This window comes from Paramormyrops kingsleyae, chromosome 9, assembly GCF_048594095.1.
Source record: "Paramormyrops kingsleyae isolate MSU_618 chromosome 9, PKINGS_0.4, whole genome shotgun sequence".
Taxonomy (NCBI): Eukaryota; Metazoa; Chordata; class Actinopteri; order Osteoglossiformes; family Mormyridae; genus Paramormyrops; species Paramormyrops kingsleyae.
In genome coordinates this window covers 31,735,157-31,757,681 of record NC_132805.1, presented here as the reverse complement: position 1 = coordinate 31,757,681, position 22,525 = coordinate 31,735,157, and the positions used below count along the sequence as shown (strand labels likewise).

General features: G+C 47.7%; 3 protein-coding genes across 6 annotated transcripts; 1 reads left to right on the top strand and 2 right to left on the bottom strand.

Annotated features, from left to right (window-relative positions):
• The first annotated feature begins 310 nt into the window (after nucleotides 1–310).
• Nucleotides 311–4,276, top strand: c9h8orf76 (chromosome 9 C8orf76 homolog). 2 transcript variants are annotated; one of them, XM_023813314.2, is made up of 6 exons: nucleotides 311–558; nucleotides 841–936; nucleotides 1,120–1,218; nucleotides 2,338–2,642; nucleotides 2,970–3,102; nucleotides 3,421–4,276. In XM_023813314.2, the coding sequence occupies exons 1-6, from the start codon at nucleotides 454–456 to the stop codon at nucleotides 3,547–3,549; spliced, it is 867 nt and encodes a 288-aa protein (XP_023669082.1). In that variant the 5' UTR covers nucleotides 311–453; the 3' UTR covers nucleotides 3,550–4,276. The 2 variants fall into 2 exon arrangements, with proteins under 2 accessions (XP_023669082.1, XP_023669074.1); XM_023813306.2 differs by having other exon boundaries at nucleotides 1,075–1,218.
• On the bottom strand, nucleotides 4,148–7,042 carry fam83a (family with sequence similarity 83 member A). The gene is made up of 4 exons (XM_023813294.2): nucleotides 6,244–7,042; nucleotides 5,838–6,005; nucleotides 5,369–5,493; nucleotides 4,148–5,062 (listed from the first exon to the last, which is right to left on the bottom strand). Exons 1-4 carry the CDS (start codon nucleotides 6,727–6,729, stop codon nucleotides 4,690–4,692), a joined length of 1,152 nt encoding a protein of 383 aa, XP_023669062.1. The 5' UTR covers nucleotides 6,730–7,042; the 3' UTR covers nucleotides 4,148–4,689.
• Nucleotides 7,043–7,110: 68 nt separating this feature from the next.
• tbc1d31 (TBC1 domain family, member 31) lies at nucleotides 7,111–20,706 on the bottom strand. Of its 3 annotated transcripts, XM_072716772.1 has the most exons (22): nucleotides 20,276–20,706; nucleotides 19,328–19,474; nucleotides 18,814–18,929; nucleotides 17,317–17,495; nucleotides 16,634–16,785; nucleotides 16,186–16,345; nucleotides 15,681–15,881; nucleotides 15,073–15,243; nucleotides 14,403–14,482; nucleotides 14,171–14,317; nucleotides 13,692–13,825; nucleotides 13,473–13,606; nucleotides 13,114–13,293; nucleotides 12,308–12,540; nucleotides 11,812–11,964; nucleotides 11,582–11,717; nucleotides 11,405–11,497; nucleotides 10,536–10,679; nucleotides 9,935–10,129; nucleotides 9,191–9,305; nucleotides 8,924–9,023; nucleotides 7,111–8,347 (listed from the first exon to the last, which is right to left on the bottom strand). In XM_072716772.1, exons 1-22 carry the CDS (start codon nucleotides 20,353–20,355, stop codon nucleotides 7,438–7,440), a joined length of 3,960 nt encoding a protein of 1,319 aa, XP_072572873.1. In that variant the 5' UTR covers nucleotides 20,356–20,706; the 3' UTR covers nucleotides 7,111–7,437. The 3 variants fall into 3 exon arrangements, 2 of the variants coding, with proteins under 2 accessions (XP_072572873.1, XP_072572875.1); XR_011993133.1 differs by lacking the exon at nucleotides 7,111–8,347 and having other exon boundaries at nucleotides 8,926–9,023; nucleotides 9,191–9,307; nucleotides 9,941–10,129; nucleotides 20,276–20,705; XM_072716774.1 differs by lacking the exons at nucleotides 18,814–18,929; nucleotides 19,328–19,474; nucleotides 20,276–20,706 and having other exon boundaries at nucleotides 16,987–17,459.
• Between the last annotated feature and the right edge of the window lie 1,819 nt (nucleotides 20,707–22,525).

Below are 22,525 nucleotides of genomic sequence, written 5' to 3'. Positions count from 1 at the left end.
TACTTTTGCAAATTCTTTCTGAATATTTTGTGTTTTTCCCCCTGACAAGAATTATGGAAGTGTTATGTTCTCTAATCTGTGAAAAGAGGACATTATTTTGATAATTGTAGGCTGAATTTATCACTCGGCCAAATATATTCTGCATTGCTGTATAAAATGTGAATATTTAATGTCACTGTTTCAGCTAAGTAAAACTTAACTAACTGCAATTAACAGTTGTAGCATATATATTTTCTTTATGTGAGTTGAGTATTTCTAATTAGATGTACAAATAAATTAACATCTATTCCTTTATTTAGATTTTTTTCTGTGTTTCCTGTGCACCGTAATTTCCAGACACGGTGGATCGGAACTGCAGTTCCGCGTCTTGTTTCCCCGCGGTCCTTTTACCGCGTTACACAGACAGGGGCACGGGTTGGGGCTGAACTATTCCACTTACTGCGTTCTTTTTAAATGGAGATATTTGGCAGTACATTTGACGACTCTGTGTTTGAAGAATGCAGAAATAGGGTCCCCATTGCTCTTTCTTCCTACAACGCAAAAAGTTGTGAACCTAAGGTAGGTTTCTTCATACTTCAAACAACACGACGAGGTACGCGTTACTGCCACTGGTACAAGCTAATCAGTCTGTATTGGTACGTAACGTGTTTTACATTACATGTGATAATGTAACTTCATACCCACGTGTTTGAAACGTAGCATGAGATTTAATTAAAAATCAGATAAGTGGCCAGCGTATTGGAAAATTGGTAGCTGTTACATGTTCTGTAATTTTGAGAAGATGAAAAATCGTTCCCCTTTACAGTGATTGCATTCTATTCAAAACCTTTTCTGATGCAGTGGTTCTGTGAAAATGTACCGACAGATGATGAATTGGAGGAGCAGAAAGTTTTCAAATTCCGTGCAGATCTGGCGTATAGTCAAAATGATTATAAGGTAATAAGACTTTTCATACTAAACCATTCATTTACCTTCGTCTAAGAAATTATGCCATCGGCCATCTGTAACTGAGACACGAATCATAGAACTGGGTGACTGGAAATGGCTCTAATTATTCACTGTACGTTCATTCAGAAAGCTCTCGCGGACTACTCCACGTGCCTGTCCCTTATACCTAAGGGAAACGTCGCCATCAGACGGGATGTGCTGGAAGGCCAGGCCAGGTGCCACTGCCATCTTGGCAGACGCGAGGAGCCCCTGGAGATTGCTGACCTGCTGGTGAGCCCCTCCAGCCTTTATATCGTGTTTTCCCTGCTCCACCCAATAATTAGACCATCTTGATTATCTAAAATATTTTGTATAATTATGAATTGAATTTAGATTTTAGATTCACCTTAATTGTCTTTGCACAAAGTACAAGTACTGTGGCAATGAAATGCAGTTTGGCGTCTAACCTAAAAGTGCAAAATAATGCAAGCATCCTAGAAGCAGCTGTAAAATATATAGATGTGTGATAGAAAAACTTACGGTAGTATACATGATGTGATATAAATAATGAGTGTATACAAAATCTATTGGGGCTTTTCCACTGCCGCCAAGAACTGAGTCGTACTGTGAACTGGCGGTTTTCCATTGTAAAGTATGTGAGCCGTACGCGAGCCGTACCCGAGCCGTACTCACACTGACTTCACCCTGCTTACTATCAGGACAGAAAGTGTGAGCAAACTGAGCTGGTTGCTTCACCACCTTCCGCTTGGTGAAAATGCACAGAGATACCGTTGCTTTGTGCGTGGATTATCTGAAGGAAAAGGCGTAAATTCTATGGCTGTGTCTGAATTCAGGGGCTCCTAACATCCTATTTAAAAAAGTACTATAGAACAGCTGAACAAAATGTATTGGTAACACAAATTTACACAAGCGCATGCTAGCGTTTGATACTTGCATGACATGGCAGTTGTCACAGACATGCTAGCGGAAATAAGCACACAGTAAAAAAAAATAATAATAATAATTGCAGAAAGTAAATCATGATGTATGCCATGTGAACAGTATATCTCTTCAGTTGTGCGTCTCTGTCACTCTCCTTTACCAAGACGACCCGGAAAGCGAGCTGGAACCTCGCTTTAACTAGTCTCTCTTCGCGGAACAGCTTGGGTATGGGTCTGCTCCTGTATGTCAGTGGAAATGCGGCACTGATTGCAGTTTCTGTGCTGTGTGTTAATGTGTTGATATATATGCAGTGTATTTAACTATGAAGGAAGATTACACAGTCCATGGTCTTGCCTGGGATTTAAGATACATATTTGCTTATTTACTTAGTATACTGCATTGGAAGCACAGACATGCAGTGTGTGGAATATGTCAGAATCACGGCTTCATTGTGTTTTTCATGGACAGAAGAAGGAAGCGACAAACACCGGCCACCTTACGTGCGCTTTAAACCTTCAGCTAACGGTCCAGCAGCTCTTCGGAGATGTCGGTGAAGAGATCTCAGTCCTTCGGCAGCTCGTCTCCCTACACCCTTATAACCCCTGGTACTGGCAGAGGCTGGCGAGGTGCTACTGGGCCCTCAGTCCGTCCCCCAGGGGTAATGGGTCCCGAGCTGATGGACACCACGGGGCAGAGATGCCCATAGGGGGGCAGTCGACCGGACAAGGGGCGGACGTCCAGTTAAAGGCTTGCATGTGTTTCGTCCGAACCAGGTGACTGAAACAGATCATCTGTAATCTCTTTATTCTCATTATGTACCTGATCTCTTCATGGTCAGCCATCTTAATATACCTTCCTGCATATCAGTCTCATATTCCATCCCTTTATGGTGCTGTACTTGCTGTTAGTACTATGTATATGAACCCACTCCCTGTCAGTGCTGTTTGTATGATACACCGTGATTCTGGGACAGTGTTTTTTCCATGCCACTGCCTGTTGTGCGTGGATTGTATGACAGTAAAGCACACTTAACTCGGTTGATTTGACCTTCCCCTTGCATGTGTAACTGACCGATTATGTATCTTTTTCTACCTCCGTAGACTTCTGATCCATTTGTTGAGGATCCAACAATCCTCGTTTGTGCTCCAGTGCAATGAAAGGGCCCTGGAGGAGGTGGAGGAGGCGCTGCGATGCTTGGGGCCCGATGCCAAGACCCTCCAGCTGATATCAGAGGTGCGAAGTCAGTTCGGGCCTTTCAATACCAACGTGTGTTTGCAGATATGGGTGGGAAGGCGCCTTGTGCCAACTTCAAGTAGTCGCCAACCAATCATGTGCTGAATCGATGGAACAGGAATGAAGTCGTCGTTCTAATGATTTCTTTGGAGATGCAATCAACTGTTCTTAAATAGGAATTTTAATGGAGCCCACTGCTAAATGTTTTTATTTTAAGAAACATCTCCAGCATCTCATTCCTGCCACCACAGCCCATTTCCCGTGACCTAGGGAGGCTCTGATGTTGACCTACCCGCTTTCCTGCTCCTTTGCCACCAGGTGATGGCCGAAGACCTTGTGCCGGAGAAGATGAAGGAGGACAACCAGGATGGCGAGAGCCTGGATGCTCTGTGTAACGTGGACTTTGACGAGCGGTGGTATGACAAGCTTAAAAGGCGACTCAGCTGAACAGAGCTGTATGGATGCGTGGTATCAGGACACGGGGAGGCACTGTTCTCCTCGCCCAGCAGCCAGACTGTGGTTCCAGGTGTCTCGCAGTCAATGGAGCATGGATGGACTGATATTTCTGAGGAATGCATGACTTTTACCTAGTGATGGCCAGATGAAGCTTTGTGAACCATTTGCTGTATGTTTTCATCCCACTAGATGGTGCTCTTGCTTTGCATTGGGGCATGAATTGATTCCTTTTTTTGAATAGAGCACCATCTAGTGGGGCCACAAAATACAGCAAATGATTCATGAAGCTTCAATGGGTCATCACTACTTTTATCTTAAGCTTTTGAATCCAGTTATTGATGAAATCTGTATTTTTGTATTAAATGTACTGTATACTGGAACATTCCACACAAGCGGGGCTGTAACGACACGGACTCAGCCTGAAGGCGAGGAAGGGCTTGCTGTTCTGCTCTAGTCCTTAACATGCTCCAGGTCTCTGAATGGATTATAGTTTTAAGTGATTTTTAATGTAAATTTACCATGCACTCAAATTGCTTAGTAGCATGTATTACATGAACAATGCATTTTAAAATACAAAGAGGACTTCCAGTTTGCTTAAAAGAACATTTTTAATGTTAGTAGAAAAGAGAGGGGATGTCAAACACTGGAGATCCCTTCCATCTGCTTTCTGCTCAGCAATGTGCAAAAATATTTAGTATTAAAGTAACATCACCACTTCCTTCAAAATGGATTTTTTTCACAGCTGATAAAATATTTTCTCAAATATGCTAATTTTTGCGGTATTCAATATCAGTGGCATTACATTTTCATGTTTACCTACAAAGAATCTGTTCAGTAAATACTTTTCATTGATTCATCCATAGCCACTGTAGTAGGTGAGTCTGGCAGATAAGCAGGTTGTTCCCATTAAGACCCCAAATTCCTAGCGAGACCCAGCTAAACCTCAGGCTCACACACACACACACTCGGCTGCTTAAATGCCGAATGCTGTGTAAATACAGGCTTTCCTGAATACAGCGTCATTAGCAGTTAGCTGCATACTGACCCGTACTGTGTGGCTGACCGGCCGTGCATGAATAAACCGTTTCTGTTGAAATGGTGCCAGTTTTCACCAGTTACTGAGGAGCGTTCTCATTGTGAGGGATGATAAAATCCCAGAGCCAGCCTGTTAGGCCTGGTTACGGGCAGGACCAGGCCGTGATGGATGCTTTGCCAGCTCAGGTCCCTCGTGGCGTAGTTGAGCGGTCGGTGGATGATGGGCCACCACGATATGGGGACAGGTGGTGGCACTAAAGGTGCCCAGAAGCTTGGCTGGGCCCTCGGCGTGAGCATGGCCTGGATTGGGGGCAGAGGCCTGTGGGTCGGGTCCGGTTGCCCGGGAATGCCGGGAATGGGCTCAGAGGAGGCATAGAGCTGGCGGAACTCCAGGTCAAAGGGCTCAACACTGCTGCCCTTGACAAGGACATTGACGCCCCTGTGGATCTTCCAGGACAGCCAGGTGAAGCTGTGGGACAGGACAGGGAGGAGGTGTGGTCAGGTGCACAGGTAAAGGGCAGCTGGGAAATGACATGGGCCATTTTTGGACTTATGGTTTCTGTTCAGCTCCACACGGGCTGGGGGTGGCGTGCCTGTGATTATCACTGGTACAAATCCCGTGGATATGAGAGCGATTTCACCATTAGGCCTAAGAGCCTCTATACTCCAGTTGCTCCAGACTAATCTGATCCCGCTTTCTCAAAAACGCATGTTGCTTTGCCGGAAGGCTTCTGCAATGTAATGAAACGTAAACGTTATTAAAGTTCCACCTCACCTGAAGGACCCTGCGAGAACCTGGGTGCGGTCGATGATGACAAACTTCTCCTTGACCAGGCCGCTGAACTTCCTGCCAGACTTGGCACAGTACGTGCCCCCCCGCACGCTGCGGATCGACAGCCGCTGCAGGGAAATAACTGGCTGCCTCACCGAGACTCATAAGAACATGTTTCATTGTGAAATAATGTCACACCTTTTGTGTGTTAATCCTTATTAATAAGCTTTAATACTTCTATAGGGCTTTCCCCATTATAATTGCCTTAAATTGTTTACCACCAAAAATCATTAACAATAAATTCCAACTGTAGAGAAAGGTAAAACAAGACAATAGGTGGAAAAGCAGGAAAAAATCCTTTGGTTTTACCTTTGCGTCCTTTCAAATCATTTTCTTTTAAGTAATTAGTGTGATGTGTACTTTCACATACGTGCGAGTGTCAGACTCGCACTGCGGGTTTTGCTGTACTCACTTTCAGGTGGGAGGCAGAGATCTGCAGCTTCTGGCACATCTCCACGAAGAGATGGATGTTCTCGCGATCCAGCAGGAGGTAGGTGAACACGCCGCGCTTTCCCGTGGCCTCCAAGATGTCGCAGAATATCTCCACGTCGCTGAAAGCGTCGACCACGACTGCCAACACCTGCACCCACACGGGTATCAGTGTTCCTGTCCCTCTCCCCAGGTCCCCGCGCCCCCTGTCTCAATGCCGCGAGGTGAAAGCATTCAGCCAGTCATTGGTAAACACGTACAGGTAAAAACGGGTACATAAAACAAGTTGTACGGCTGTAAGCTCATACCTTAAACTCAGAAGCTTTTGGATAGTTACATCAGTCATTGACACTATCTCACCCGGGTTTTAGAGAGAGGAAGGGACTTACAGTGGTAGCCTTGTTGATGGACTCACGCAGCAAGTCTCGTACGCTGCTCGTTCTATTGGACCCAAGAAACACCTCCACTGTGGGCTGGTCCCGCAGCTGGAAGCTCTCCTGAGTGACGGGAAAGCGGCGATCAAAGTCGGTTGGCTTGGTATCCGCGACGTCAGGGCAGTACATCTCAGAAGACCTCGAGGAAGCGTCTGTCCACTCCGGGTTCCACCCCTCATCCTCTCTGGGACCGTTGGCGTTCTTTAGGATGTAGTCCTTCTCCTCCCGGGACAGAAAGTCCACTTCCCGCTCGTGCGCCAGGACCTCGCGATAGGCTTCCAGGCTGCGGCCCAGTAGGGCATCAGTGGCCAGGCGGGCGCTCTCGTTGTGGCTCAGGTCTATCTCTGACACGAGGAAGGATCTATAACGCATCTCCTGCACCCGTCGCCTCACCTTGCCCACCCGGTGGCACCTCGAGAAGCGGCCGCTCTGCGGCTCCATGTCGGGGAGGCACGAGGGAATCGGCTGGTGCTCTGAGACGCTGTCAGGCAAGGTGTGGGAAAGCACGGCTCAGCTGCCAGCTGAACCACCCATCTCAGGGCGGGGCCACACGCTACAGCAGAAGATTGATAGGTATGATCACATGGCTGTCACATCAAATTAGCGGCTACATGAGAAGACTTTAATAGCTTTTTTTGTTTTTCCTGTATGATACCTATGAAGGGTGGTGCATTAACTGAACCTCGTTTAATTGTAACCACATGTAATCACTGTTATGTAAAGCGCTGTTAGGTAACAAGATTTGTGAAAACAATTAAGATACAGGTCTGTTCATTGATATCACGGTATCATTGATAATTAAGACCTGCGAACGCTGAACGATTCAAGACTGAGGCAAAGTGTTTATTTGATTACCAGACAGAAAATTGCTATCATACAAATACACATATAAAAATAGCGCATACAACTTTTTCTGTACAATTCAACAAAAGATACAGGTCTGTTCATTGATATCACAGAGAAGTGTTAATGCAAGTTCAGCTTCGGGCTGCTTTTTGGGTCTGGGTAAATGTCTTTGAAGACGGGTGGGTCATTAAAGGAATGGTTACTCAATGAATTACTGAGGGTCAAAAATCTATAAGTACACATGAGTGTGATCACATGATAATACCAGGACCTGTGGATAAGCCATCTCACATGGCTGGTGCTTTAAAATGACTGGTGGTCTGTGAGCTCTGGGCCGCCATAGCAGGGATTGGTCTCCGGGTGGTCTGTGAGCTCTGGGCCGCCATAGCAGGGATAGGTCTCCGGGTGGTCTGTGAGCTCTGGGCCGCCATAGCAGGGATTGGTCTCCGGGTGGTCTGTGAACTCTGTGCCGCCATAGTAGGGATAGGTCTCCGGGTGGTCTGTGAGCTCTGGGCCGCCATAGCAGGGATAGGTCTCCGGGTGGTCTGTGAGCTCTGTGCCGCCATAGTAGGGATAGGTCTCGGGGTGGTCTGTGAGCTCTGTGCCGCCATAGTAGGGATAGGTCTCGGGGTGGTCTGTGAGCTCTGGGCCGCCATAGCAGGGATAGGTCTCCGGGTGGTCTGTGAGCTCTGGGCCGCCATAGCAGGGATAGGTCTCCGGGTGGTCTGTGAGCTCTGGGCCGCCATAGCAGGGATAGGTCTCGGGATGGTCTGTGAGCTCTGGGCCGCCATAGCAGGGATAGGTCTCGGGGTGGTCTGTGAGCTCTGGGCCGCCATAGCAGGGATAGGTCTCCGGGTGGTCTGTGAGCTCTGGGCCGCCATAGCAGGGATAGGTCTCCGGGTGGTCTGTGAGCTCTGGGCCGCCATAGCAGGGATAGGTCTCGGGATGGTCTGTGAGCTCTGGGCCGCCATAGCAGGGATAGGTCTCGGGGTGGTCTGTGAGCTCCAGGTCCCTGCAGGATACCTTCAGAGGGACGGCGCCCCTGCCGATGTGAGCTCTGGATCCCTGTGAGTTGGCGTGGGCTGCCTTCACAGGGACGGGGTTCCCGCGTTTGCTCTGGCGCGGGCGGACAGCTTTCGGCGCAGCTCTTGCACGTCCCGCATCAGCTCCCGCTCCCTGCAGTCCAGCTCGGCCCGGCACCTGTCGAGAGAGACTGGGCCAAACGGAACCGGCGGCGCCAGGTCAGCCGTGCTACGATGTTACTTAACAGAAAGCGATGCTTTAATACCATAGTTTGTAGGACCCTGGAGCAGACAGACACAGGCTACCTTGGTCCAGCCAGTGTTGTGACCGGCAGCACAGGATAGCTCAGCCCTCTGGGAGCCAAAGCCTTTCTTAGCAACAGAGGTGTGATACCCCTCTTAGGTGGGATTAAAGGTCATCTGCCATATATATTTAGCTTAAGATCTCATACTAGTAAGGCTTCTCCCACCATTATATGTAGTAATAATAATAATAATAAGTACTTTATTGATCTCTGTGGGGAAATTCTCTTTACGCCTCCCCCAGTTTGCTCTCCCTAGATGTAGAGCAAGCTGACCAGGAAGGGCAGAAGGCAGGGCAGGCCAGACTCGAACCGGCGACCTTGTGATCGCAGGCACAGAGGCTTAGCCCACTGAGCCACACGCTGCCCCCACTTACTTCAAATACATGGTGCTCTAATGCTTATATATTACTATATATTTGCGCTAAACTGAGGGGCGTGTTATTGCTGTCTGTGAGCACAGACTCGTCTGTGGAGGACCGGTCGCTCAGGCGGATGGCATCGGGCCCCCGATGCTGGGGGGCTGCTTCGTGTCGTCTGGGTGAGCAGGGAGACCAGCACACGTCTGAAAGGGACAGACAGACAGACAGACAGACAGACAGACAGACAGACAGACAGACAGACAGACACACACACACACACACACACACACACACACACGTCATCAGCATCTCCCAGCCCCGGGTGCTAAAGCAGTCCCGCTGCCTCTCATGGTCTCGGCTCCAAACTCACCGAGTGACTGGCCCTCATCCCCACACCGTCGCTCCCTCTGGCTCCGCATTGCCAGCGTCCGTCTCCCAGCCTGGGCCTCATCCTCCTGCTGAATCCTCCTCTCTACCTCCTCCCACTACACAGAAAAACACAGCCCCCGCAGTCAGGAAACAGGCACAACCCCCCCCCCCTCCCCTCCATGCACACACACCTCTGTGTTCATGTGGATTATCATTATTCTGATAAAAGCCTCAAACAGACCATTCAGGCGTTACAGGCCTGGAAGTGAACTGCACTGTGACTTATCATTCTGTGAGGCTCTTATCCAAAGTGACAAATGCTTCTCCCTTTTTTCACGGCTGGATTCCCTCTCTCTAAAGCTTAGGTTCAGTATCTTGCTCATGACTACAGCAGCAGACTAAGAACTTGCACATTAATGCAAATAAATGAGTTATGAACATCACATGACAGATTAGTGAAGTTGCATCTTACGTGAGACACTGACCTGTTACTGCTGATATAGGAATCATTGGAGTACAATATGGGTCCTACTGACAGTGGGGGGGTTTGTGTATCAAAGCTCATTGCAGGACCCCCCCCCCCCACCGCGGGTTTCCAGACCTCAGGGCCCCCGTGCAAATGCATGGTTTGATTGGTGGTAAACACCACCACTGCTAACAGGTCCTACCTGCTGTCGTAAAACCACACAAGGGGCTCGCTTACTTTCCAGAAGAACCCTTGCCCTACTGCGCCCCCTACTGTCACCTTCCTGCTCTCCATCTTCTTCATGGCCTCAATCAGCTGCTCTTCTGAGGCGTCTGCCTCTCCACTCCTAGCGGCCATCCAGCGCCGGTCCCTCCCCCGCTCTCCATTGACCTGCTCCAGGCGGCCCAGCACCTCTGCCCTCAGCTCAGCCCCCGCCTGCAGCTGCTCCGCCTCTGCCAGGGACTCCTCCAGCGCCTGGGATGACAGAGCGGGAATGAGCCCCCCCAACATTCTGTATCCCTGATGATGGTGACTGCCCCACCAATCACACCATCAAATGGGATTTAACTGGGATGTTACCCTTCAATTCATTAAACCCTATTTTGAAATTTGAGAATTACTACCAATCTCAAGTACTACAAACCACAAAATACCCCACCCCAAATTTATTTATTTACAATAGTTTAAAAATCTGTAAAAAATAAATAAATAAATAAAAATGCAGATGGAAGTATGCCTTTAAAATAAGCATTTCTGAAACATTTCGACACACATTAGGTGTTCACACTCGGTACTGATTTTAGGTTCTAACAAACATTTCAGGTTGCTAAATAAACATACATGTAACATAAACAGTACCTGAGTGACTGACTCAGCTCACCTTCCTGAGGCCCAGGCCGCAGTTGGGGTCCTCCTCCAGCAGCCGCCGGTAGGCGGACTCGTCCTCCTCCTCCGCGTGGCGTTGCCAAGCAACCGCCTCTGCCCTCACCTCCTGCGTCACTCTCTCCTGCTCTTTGGCCAATTGCTGCAAGCAAGACGTGTGTTGAATGTCCCATTTCCACACAAAGCAGGTAGCTTGGACATCGAAGGATAAACGGAAGGTTGTTGGGTCAAGTCTCAGGACAAAAATGGATAAAAATGTTTCTGTAATTGCAGTTTTGTAAAATTGTTAGCTAACAACGAAAAATAATATTACCAGGTGTCTCATATGATATGTTAAAATGTAATATTTTCATATTTCAATCTGAGGCTCTTAGAAACAAACTAGCGTCTTTAATGGGCTGGGTCAGGATCACCAGCACTCCTACAAATCCAGGATTTTCAACATTCCCTTAACTGGGAACTACCAAATGAAACCAGACTGAAGGGACCCCTAACGTGTGACTTGATAATACTTACGGACCCAGGCCCACCTCCCTGCAGACACCCCCTACCCACAACAAAGTCAAACTGACTTGCTAAATCATCTACGTCACCAGTTGGTGCCCTAGGCAGCGGCCTATGTCGCATAACAGGTTGACTGATGATGTTTATGAATAAAGACGACTCCCCTTTCATTTTTTGACTCTGGGGATGGTTCTGATGCTGAGAAAATCATTTAGAACTTCTCTTGTTGAAAGAAATGGAGACAATGAAGAGTGAAGCAGAGTAATGTGGTGGCTAATGGCACCTCATGGGAGTACAGCATGTTTCTGCGGACGCCACGCATTTCCATACGACTCAGTAGGAGCTCACAGACCCCCGGCTGACCTGCTCGAAGAGCCTCCTCTGGGCCTGCAGCTCCATCTGACGCACTTCGACATCCTGCACCGCAGCCGCGGTCTCCTGCACCCTCAGGGACGCCTGCTGGGACGGGGGGGGGACTGCGTCAGAGCCAGGGCCTGACCGGCCCCATGACCACGCCCCGCCGCGTATACCGGGACGCACCTTCCTCCCGATCTCCTCGTCCAGCCTCCGCAGCTCCGCCCTCTTCTGCTCCTGCTGCTGGTGGAGGAAGCGCCTCCTGGCCGTGTCCAGCAGATGGAGCTCCTTCGCCTTCAGCTCCCGCTTCATGGCGGCCAACCTGAGTGTGTCACGGGACTGTTATTTAACGTAAAATTTAAAAAAAAAAAAAGTGGGAGGGTGATATAGAACAGTGAGGCGAAGTGGACGCAGACCTGCGGCGCTGCTCGGCCAGCCGCTCTTCCTCCCCGCGTAGCGTCCTCCTGCGCCGCTCCTCCTCCTCCCGGAGCAGCTCCTGCTGCGCGTGCCACGCCTCGTCCTCCGCCCGCCTACGTACCGCCTCCGCCCTCAGCTCCTGCAGAGCCTGCCTGCGGAAATCGTGTCCTCGCTTAGGCCGGGACTAACCCCTGCCCGGAGCCAACACCCACAGCCCGCCACTAGAGGGAACATGGAACTCGATGGGAGACTGCCAGGGATATAGTAAGGCTACAATAGATCAGCTCGGTGTGACATAAAACTTACATTTAAATGTACTGCTCAAAGAGGAACAGAACAGAAGACAACAGCAAAGAACAGAACTGAACAGCATAGAACGGAACAGCAAACAGAACAGGTTGATGCGATCCCTTTACTTGCCATGGGACTGAAACACACAGCCTTCTGTATTTGGGCACGGATCCCTAGCATGTTAAGCTACACCCAGCCCCATACCTTTCTCTCAGGTACTCCAGCTCTTGTTGACGTATCCTCTCGCGCTCCTGTGTCCGGTACTCCACGACAAAGGTGGGGTACTTGTTGAAGATGGGATACTGGCCCTGGGTCAGGGGTTCGAAGTCAGCCAGCAGGTTTTGGGGATGGATCTCCTCAGGGGTGCTCTCCATCAGCTGGTAGGCCTCCCTGATCACGGCGCCCATGTCCAGGTTGTTTCGGTGATGGAAGAAATACTGCGGGGGTTTTTTTTTTTTTGCACGGTTTAGCAGAATGCTCTTCTTAAAGGCCTCTCTTTAAACCAAACGCCTTTCGGAAACCCCAGGATGGGCTCCTCACACAAAGTGGGTAAAAGCTTGTGAATTGCCAGTTCAGTTCTATTTGACTTTATTACTCAAATATACCATATAACATATTACACACTAACACACTTCATTTGTATCACCTGTCAATATCTGGCACTAATCAAATCTACAGGGTTTGTGTTTTATTGCATGGGGGGGGGGGGTGGCAGAGGGGCATTCACCCCCAGGTCTATCATGGCAGGGGTCTCACTGCACACTACAAAACTTACTGAGTGCCCCTTTTGATAACAGACAAAAATGTGAAATTTGCAACATTTTACCAAACCCAGCCAACCCCCCCCCCCCCACCAGCAGCAAATTTAACTGAGGCCCCCCCCATCAGCTCCGCCTGCTGTGAGACCCCTCCCCCACCCCTGGGCAGGTGGTCCTTCATCACGCCAGGGTTCAGCTGTCGGGAAAAGAACCGGAGTAGTGTCGTCATGGCGATATGCGGCGGGGGCGGACCTGGAAGTCTTCCCTGCGGGTGCAGAGCAGCAGCGGCACGCGGCTGCACGTCACGTACGATGCCACGACGAGCAGCAAGAAGGCAGGGTGGTTGGAGAAAACGTTATCGAACAGCTTCAGCCACTCATCTCGCGTCAGCACCTCAGAGAAGAGGGTTTCCAGGAGAGGCCAAGCGTACAGCTGCAGGACAGACAGGGTGGGATGATCCCAGCCCAGGGGATTTCCCAAGGTCTCTTGTTAATACACCATTTGGCCAGCAGGAGGCATAGCACTTAAGGACCCAAAGTTTAACCTACAGTAAAAGTAGCAAACGGAAAACGCATTCAGGCTGCATCAGGAGTCGGCTCACATCTGCACACCTGAGATGTGACACCACAGTGGACCAGATGCTGGAGTAGCTCCTTGTCGTGATGAGCCAGGACGTTCTCCACCATGCTGAGGACGTTCAGAGGAGGGTTGGGGAAGTACTCAAACCAGTGCTGGCACCAGTTCACTGCGAAAGGCAGAAGGCAGCACTGAGCAGAGTGACAGAACGCGGCGCTGATTATCCGGCTGACTTTCGGGGCACCGGGACGCACCTATGACTGTGGCGATCACCTCGAAGCAGACGAGGGGGTTGTTCTGGAACAGTTTGACAAAGGGAAACGCCAGTAGGGGAAGGTATTCGGTCTCCCCAAAGATGGCCGACCAGTGGGCGAGGGCAGAGAGGACCCTGTGTGGCAACAAACGACGAGCAGTTAGCGGCATGGGACACCGGAACACAGACTGGAGCATTTTCCAGAACTAAAGCCTGACCAATCATCACTCACAAATCCAGGCACTATATGTATCCACACTAACAACAGTACAACTCTCCTCCAGAAGCATGAACTCTCTACATACATGTACAGCACGGGAATACTGTGAGCACGCATGTGTGTGTCTGTTACATGAGCAGATTTAACTTCTGGCATCTGAATCTGCAGGGCATCAGTGGTGAGCGCCTCCCGGGCATCTGTGAGGCAGAGTGATATGCCCGCGGTGTGCCCATGCGGCAGGCTGGCGGCGTGCAGGGCACCTCTGCAGGCCACGCTGCAGCCTGGCACTCTTCACGGGGTAGCGCTCCTGCAGGCTCACGAAGGCCGAGTGCTGCCCCTTGTCCGTCAGGCTGCTGAAGGACGGGCAGTTCTCTGGCAGACGCAGGAGGGAGCGCCAGATGAACATCCTGTCGAAAAGGATGGAAGGCAGACTAGCATTACAGGGTCCTCGTGACACGTGTCACACACGCTGCCAACCCGGGATTCCCCTACCTGTATCTGGCAGGGTATTCCCCAAATGTCTTCAGCAAAGCCCGGAGTCTCTTCTTATTCAGTGGGTCTGGCATTTCATTCTGCAAGGTCAAACTCGGTCACTGGAATACTAACAAAGTGGGTATCATAGCTACCTGAGCTAATCCCAGCTATTCAACTGTGTGCAAGACAGTGATTCCCAAACCAGTCTTCGGGGCACCCTTGACAGATCCACATTTTTATTTTATCCCAGTTCCCAGAACACCTGACCCAAGCAATCAGGAACTTTAAATGTCTTACAGGTGTGCTGGGAACTGGGATAAAAGAAAAATGTTGCACCTGTTCAGTGTGCCTCGAGCCCTGGTTTGGGAAAGACTAGCATAAGGTATGTTCTTTCAAAATACGAATAAAATTAAAGTTATTTCAAATACACAGAGGAAAAAAGAAAAACTATGGAGAATCTGGTATGTAGTATGATATAAATGATCAGAATTCATTTACATTTCATTTTTTTTAGCAGGCACCATTATCTAAAACGACAAACATTCTTGAGAAAGCAGTCAGACAGCTGAACTGGTGGCCTTCCGGTCACAGGGCATAACTATCTGAGCCAAAAACCGGCCCCGTTCATCAACTGCTACATAATTAAATCAAGAATCCAAACGTACAGGACAAACTGACCGCTACTCACCTCTTTGTCCTCTGGTAGGGAGGTGACTGGAGGTTTGGAGGCCCGAGTCTGGACCTTACATCCAGATGTTCTGGTGGGCCGCCAGACGGACTTGCTTGGGACCCGCGCCGTCATGCTGGAGCTGTCTGCCTGGCCTGGGGTGGTCACCACTTTCACCAGGGGGGCCGGGGGCTGGAAGGAAGCAACAAGGGACCTCATAAAAATCACAAAATAAAGCAACCTTCTCCCTGTCGTTCTCAGGGTTCAAGGAGGACATGTTTCTGAATTTCACTGGGCCAACATTGCTACTGGTCTGGGTATGAGGAACGATGCAGAAATATCATCCCAGTGCTCATCCCAACAACATGAAGTTACACTGGACCAGGGAGAACAGCAAACATATGCAGTTACCTTCTTTACATGGCTAAATCCATTTAAATAAACTTCATACTTCACGTGAACCTGGACTGTTTGTAGATTAATAAAACTGAGAAATATAGAATTTGATCTGAGAAGATCCTGTTACTCTGACAGCAGTCAAACATCTTCTCCCATGTCAGAAATCTGACTCTGACAGCCAAGCTCTCTGGTCCCATACGTTCACCCCCACGGTGGAGACGTGCTCATACCCTATTGATGTCCCGTGTCAGGGCCTGGACGCTGTAGATGTTTAGCGCCCCGCTCGCCATGATGGTCACGAGGTGGCGGCCACTTGGGCTGATGGCTGCGGAGGCAATGCCATCGTCATGGCTACACACTTCAAAGAGGAGCTTGCAGCTATGGATGTTGACGAACCGCATGATGCCATCTTGGCTCAAAACTCCCAGCACCTGAGAAGAAACATTTAGAATTAGGGGGAAAATGTACAACTGAACCTAAATGAAATTCACACGGGAGCGATAGGATCTTGACTAGATTGACGTTACATAAAAAAGCTTCACCATTTGCAAGAGGGTAGGTTTCATTTCAACATTGCTAGAGTCCAAATCAACCTTAACCCCCCCCCCCCCATACACACACGGTACTCCCACAATATTGTCCCTACCATCCATACTCAAATCTACGCTGCAGATATTTGTCTGGTTTTATGCTGCTAGTAAGTTAGCATTAGCAAATTAGCATTAGCGAACATACTTGGCTGGAACCACCGTCGAAGCTGTCAGGCAGGAACTCCAGGTGCCGCACGGTCCTGACCTGGGAGGGCATCTGAACGGCCCTGAGGAGCTGCTGGCTGTCCAGACACCACAGGTGGAGGAGGCTGGAGCGGCCACTGGCCGCTAGAATCCGCCCATCCCTGCGCGTGCACAGAGCCTCTTACACACCTTGCACTGCTCTTTAGCTCGGTACACATCTGCCACACTGCTCCACAACCATGTGATGGTACGGATAACAGTAAAAGACAGATTACTAGCTTTTCAACCATTTCACCATTATCTAGAGCATATTGTTCATTAGCCAAGTGTTATGGCTACCGCTGTCTGCATGGCTTGCGATTTCATCTTCTTGTTCTGGTGGATGGATTATCGTTAACCTTGCAGATGGATTAAAGGACGATCACAGCACCCCCAAAACCAGTACTGACCGTGTGACCGCAAATGCTCTATAGCCCATCTTGGGCCCCTCCCCTGGCGTGGGTAGCTGGTATTTACAGTACAGCGTGTCACTCTCCCAGGCGAAGATGGTGTCGTCACTAAAGCAGCTAAGGATTGTGTTACTCCGAGGCAGGAAGAAAACCTGGGAGGAAAATACACATACAGACAAATGGCAAACGACCCAACGGTGCTGGTTTGAAGCCCAATCTTATCTGCATCATCAGACTATTACGATGACACTCGCCGTAAGTACATGCGAACACTGTCGCTAGGTCACGAGTCACCCAGCGGTCTGTGACAGGGACTGCGGAACATTAAGTTGGGTCAGACGCTTTTGAGATACCTTCCAGGTAGTAATTAGTCCGTTAATTTGTTACTCTGCTAACGATGAATCATCAACCACCAGCAGGACTTGTAGCACTAAACCTCAGTGTCGTCATGTCATGGGACTGCAAGTAAACAAATCATATCTCAAGCCCAAAAAATATTCTGCTGAGAAAATCTAAATTATGCTGACATTCAGCCGCTTCGCTTTCATCCAAAGTGATTTTTGCTCATTTATAGGGCAGATATTTCCCAGGAGTGGTTCTGATGAGGCATCATGTTTGAGGTTAAACACGCTCAGATTCTGGGCCCATCGAGGGCTCCCCTCAGCGTCGCCCCTGCCAATGACCTTCCGGATGCCCACGGCCTGGCGAACGTTCAGCTTCCGCTTCCTCTGGAAGGTGTCCAGGTCCCAGAGCTGAGCCGCGTCGGCCGAGGTGGTGACAGCGTAGCGGCCGGAGCCGTGCACCGACATGGAGGACACCGCGCCGTCGTGGCCCCTCATCCAGCTCACCAGCTGCCTCGTGTCTGACACACACACACACATTTGTCTTCATATCTTTGTGGGGACTCTCCATTCATTTCTATAGGAAAAACCCTAATTTCAGCTATGACAACCTTAACCCCCACCCAGGCCTAACCGTACACACCTGCAATACTGCTCCACAACCATGCGAGGATTTTTGCCATTTTTACATTTTATTTATTAATTTATTATTGCAGTTACAGGTTTTTAATAAATTGAGTTTCCCCTTGTGGGGACTGAAAAGGTGGTCCCTACAATTTCAAAATAACAGGTCTTTATCACATTGTGGGGGCATTTGGTCCCCACAACGTAATATATATAGTGCCTACCACAATTATTGGCACCCCTTGTTAAGATTTGTACAAAGGTTAAGAAAATATCCACCTTAATACTTTGTACAACCTCTCTTCGCCAGTATAACAGCACTGAGTTTTCTCCTATAACATTATATCAGGTTGGAGAATACAGAGCAGGGTATCCCAGCCCATTCCTCTTTACAGAATCTCTCCAGATCACCCAGGGTCCTAGGTCCTCTCTTGTGCACTCTGCTCTTCAGCTCAGCCCACAGGTTTCCAATGGGGTTCAGGTCAGGGGACTGAGATGGCCATGGCAGAAGCTTGATTCTGTGGTGAACTAACCATTTTTATGTTGATTTGAACATGTACTTGGGATCATTGTCCTGCTGGAAGATCCAGTGATGGCCCAGTTTTAGTTAAGTTTAGTTTAGATATTTGTATCCCAGTTAATCAGGAAGTCATGGATTACACACTCCAATCAAAGATGTACAATTTACATGGGAAACATGCTTCGGTTACATGGTGTTCACTATATTATCCATGCCAATAATTGTGGCACGTGTTTTTGTTAAAAAGAAAAAATATATTGATGACAGATTTCTTTTTCTTTGATTAAATTTATTTCAATGAAAGGTTGGATTTCATTTTTTAGAGCGTGAGATTAAGATACTTCAGCAAAAGGTGGATATTCTCTAAGGGGTGGCAATAATTGTGGAGGGCACTGTACATGACCCCCACACAAATGCACGCATGCGCGCACGCACGCACGCACACATGCATGCGCGCACGCACGCTCGCAAACAGGCACATGCTCGCTCACACACACACACACACACAAAAAATTGCACTTTACCACCAGACAAAGTATTTATATCCTAAAATGGAGAAAAGTGAAAGGGACAGAATTTTTGGGCCTGAAAAGATTACGACTGACCAGTAAGTTTTTTTTATCAACCAACCAACCAACCAATCACCACCTTTATCAACTGATAAATAACCAATTCCTTTTTCAATCAATCAATACCTTTATCAAAGCACTTGATGGAGTAATCAGCCAGGGCGACCAAATACTCTGTCGTCCTGCGCAAATTAAAGGCCATGGCTGTGCATGCTTGTCCTGTTTTTTGAATGAGTTTAAACCTATCGGGAACAGCAGATCATAACATTAAATGATCGAATGGCTAAAATGTCATATAAAAGCAATATAAACACAGACTGCAGGGTTGCAGACTTTGGTCAGCTGGCTGCCATGAGATTTTCAACCTGAAACACGTCATTTACATGTATGTAAGATTTATATTACCTTGTAAACAGTCTGTGGGGTTTGCACACTGCCCAGATGCTTTTGGCGTAGATATTTTTAGGTTTATAATGGAATAATATAGATTTGCTGGAAGATTTCTTGCATGGATGTGAGAGTCAGAAAGCGTGAGCATCACGCCAGATGTGGGAAAGTTGGCAACCCTGCAAACTGTTGAAAAATATATCTAATCTCCAGGGATGCACAAGTTTGTATGTCCACTGCGAGAGCAATTTACCTGTTTCTCCCAATATCGAAAACATAGATGTTTCCGTGGTGATCACCAGCCAGAAAGGCCTCTCCCGTAGCATCGAAAGCCACCTGCAGGAACCGCACTGTTCTCGAATGGTAAGCGGTGGCACTCTGGATTATGGTCACCATCACTCTGTCACCAACGAGGCACATGTGGAGATGGACACATTGGACATGCTGAATACAACATTTACACCTGGACAATGAAGTAGATGTACATCTAGTGGACAACTATCCCTACAAGTCTAATGGTAATACTGTAACAAACTACTGGAGCTTCATCAACTTCTTTCAAAAAGGTTTTCACACCTGCTTTGTATGGAAAACACATGTTCAACATATAAATCCCTGGTTACAATTACAATGTTGCAAGTTTACAAAATCTAACAGTGTGGCTAGTTGTATTCCCTAAGTCAAGGGGTAGCCAATCTTATCCGCAAAGGGCCGGTGTGTATGCAGGTTTTTGGGATAACCTGTAGGTCAGCTGTTGAAACCCAGGTGTGAGGACTCTTTCAGCCAATCAGTAATCTAATTAGGGAGTTGCAGCGAAAACCCGCATACACACCGGCCCTTTGCGGATAAGATTGGCTACCCCTGCCCTAAGTGATCTAAGTAAACCTAACTTGTGGTGCTGCGTGTAAGAGTACATTAAACCTGTAGGACAATAAACAAAACGTCATATATACAGATCAATGTTAAACACTTCAGATCAAGAGCAACGAAGCGGAAGACACACACAAACGAATCATCTCGATCAAACCAGAAACAATATCACAATAACCGCCATAAGACATAAGGTCGGTAATTACGACTAATTTACTGTTATGTTGAGTGTGTTATAAAGTACCCGTTACTGCGATCGTGTTCACATTTCCGAGCACTAACAGTTCCATAATCTTGCCGTAAGGTCTTGTTGAATGCAACTTTTACCCACCCGTTATTACTTGGCGAAGGTGCAGGTTTTCGATGCCAGATTTTCCCGTCCTCCTTATTTCCTATATCCGTCGTCTGCATTTTGCAGCAAATAAAATCTGTCAGTCTGCCAGACGCGAGGTGAGACAGATCTTGCGAGTGATTACCGGTGGAGAACCGCTTTGTATAAACAGATCAGACTGGCTGAGTAAAGAGCTGCAGACTGAGGCGCTCAGCGCAGCGGGAAATTTAAACGGCGGCGAATGGACGGCTCGCCGTTTGGCTTTACCTCTCACAGTTCTAACTGAAGATGTTCGCAAATATGCACAACATGGGTTTTAAAAACTACGTCTCAAACAAAGCCATATAACTTTAATTAAAAGAAAATCCATGAGCACGCGAATATCTGGATGATTTACGTTAAACTAGGAAGTGGCGAAGACATATAAACAGAGCGGGGCATTGTGGGTGTTGTAGTGCGGCCGGACTTCCGTCAACGAACGTGAGCGGCTTACCCATCTAACATTAACTGCTTACGCATGTGTACCTGCGTGTTATTAAACTTTTAAAGTGTTTTAGGAAACTTTTGGAATGGATGGAAATGATAAGTACGATAACACTCATAGTCACCTGCAATGTATCGAAAGGACCTAATTATTCCATTACGACCCTGGGATTGTGTACCGCTTTTAATGTAGGCCTACCAAACTTACCTCTTTGTAATACTGTAAATTATTCATTTGCTCTAAAACGAGTAAACCGCTATAAAGAAATTACTGTTGTTCTGTATACTATATACAAAATGATAATACTTATGCAGAACAGATCGAATCATTTTTCAAAACGCAAACCAATATGTTCGGTCCTTTAGGCACATTTTTAAATGTTTCTGCTTTAGACTTTGCTGATAGCTGACTGATAGCATTTCGCGGTCAGTTTACTGTGTCACCCAAGGAAAAACAGTACAATATTTAAATAAATTATTCACGCTAAATTGGCCCCCTCACACCCCAGGGTCGGGGATTTAAATCTCTCACCTGATTTTATAGAGATTGCGTGTTCTCCATGGGTCCTTAGTTTGGCGTCTCTAAATTTTCTGTAATGTATGACATTAAGTGTGTGTCCTGTGATGAATTGGTATCTTGTTTGTTCCCCATTGTGATTTGGTAATAGTTGCTGGTATGATCCTGTTCCATTCAGCTAGCTAATAGAAGAGCAAATCTACATGAGTTTCCTGTTTCTTGCTCTGTCACTCCACATCATCTAATCACATCTTCTCCCTGCTGTTCCTGGTGAGGATCACGGTGGCATGGACGTTGACATGGATGTTAACACATAGATAGAAGAAAGACAATGAACCACATGATTGGTGGGGAAGCATCGTGCAAATTCGGCATGGAAGTTTGGCATAGAAGCAGAATGTGCAATAAACGGGAAAGAGTCATCAGCTCCCTTCCACTCAACATCAAGGCTGGACGTTTAGGTCCCCCATAATGAATTTTGCTGATTGGGTGGGGGGGTTTCCCATTAATACATTTTGCTGGCCTACAAACCCATAAGCCCAGATGGACGAAACCTGCCATGCCAGATGGCCAGTCCAAGCCTGCTCAACAGGGAAGAGTCACCTGTGTCACTCCAGCAACATCCATTACTTTAAATACTTTTGGACAGATTTCACCCCCATAGTCTTTCCGTTGTATCATCAGCAAATTAAAGACTAAATGAAAATGTCAGGAAGAGACAAATTTGAAACTGATCCAATCAGAAGTAGCATCTTTAGTTAGTGTTGATTGTAATTGCTCATGATTGGATAGTGTTTATTTAATTGGCTTCAAGCGTGTAGAAAAATACAGTTCTGGCTATAATGTCTGTCTGTAAACTCTTGTGCCATTATATCTCTGCCAGACTTGGGAGTATTTTGTCTTGGGTCCTCCTTTCCAGCTCGGTGAATTTTATTGGCAAGATTTAAAAATAAGAATAGCAGTGCTTTTGAAAATACAATAAACACCATTCATACATGTAATCTCTGGATGGTATGAAAAATTAGATACCCCCCCCCCAAGTCTGTATGTGCCACAGTTGGCTTTAGGTTGGAAAAAATATTCCAACATAATTTAATAAATTTCACATTTAATATGAAAGAAAACAAGCCATGCGGAGTGGAAATAGCAGGGGGAACAGCATGTTTAACTTAATGCTATGCCATAAAAATAGCATTACAGAGATTTCCTTCAGAAATCTAGCGTGGGTAGAGGTAGATGAATGTGTGTGT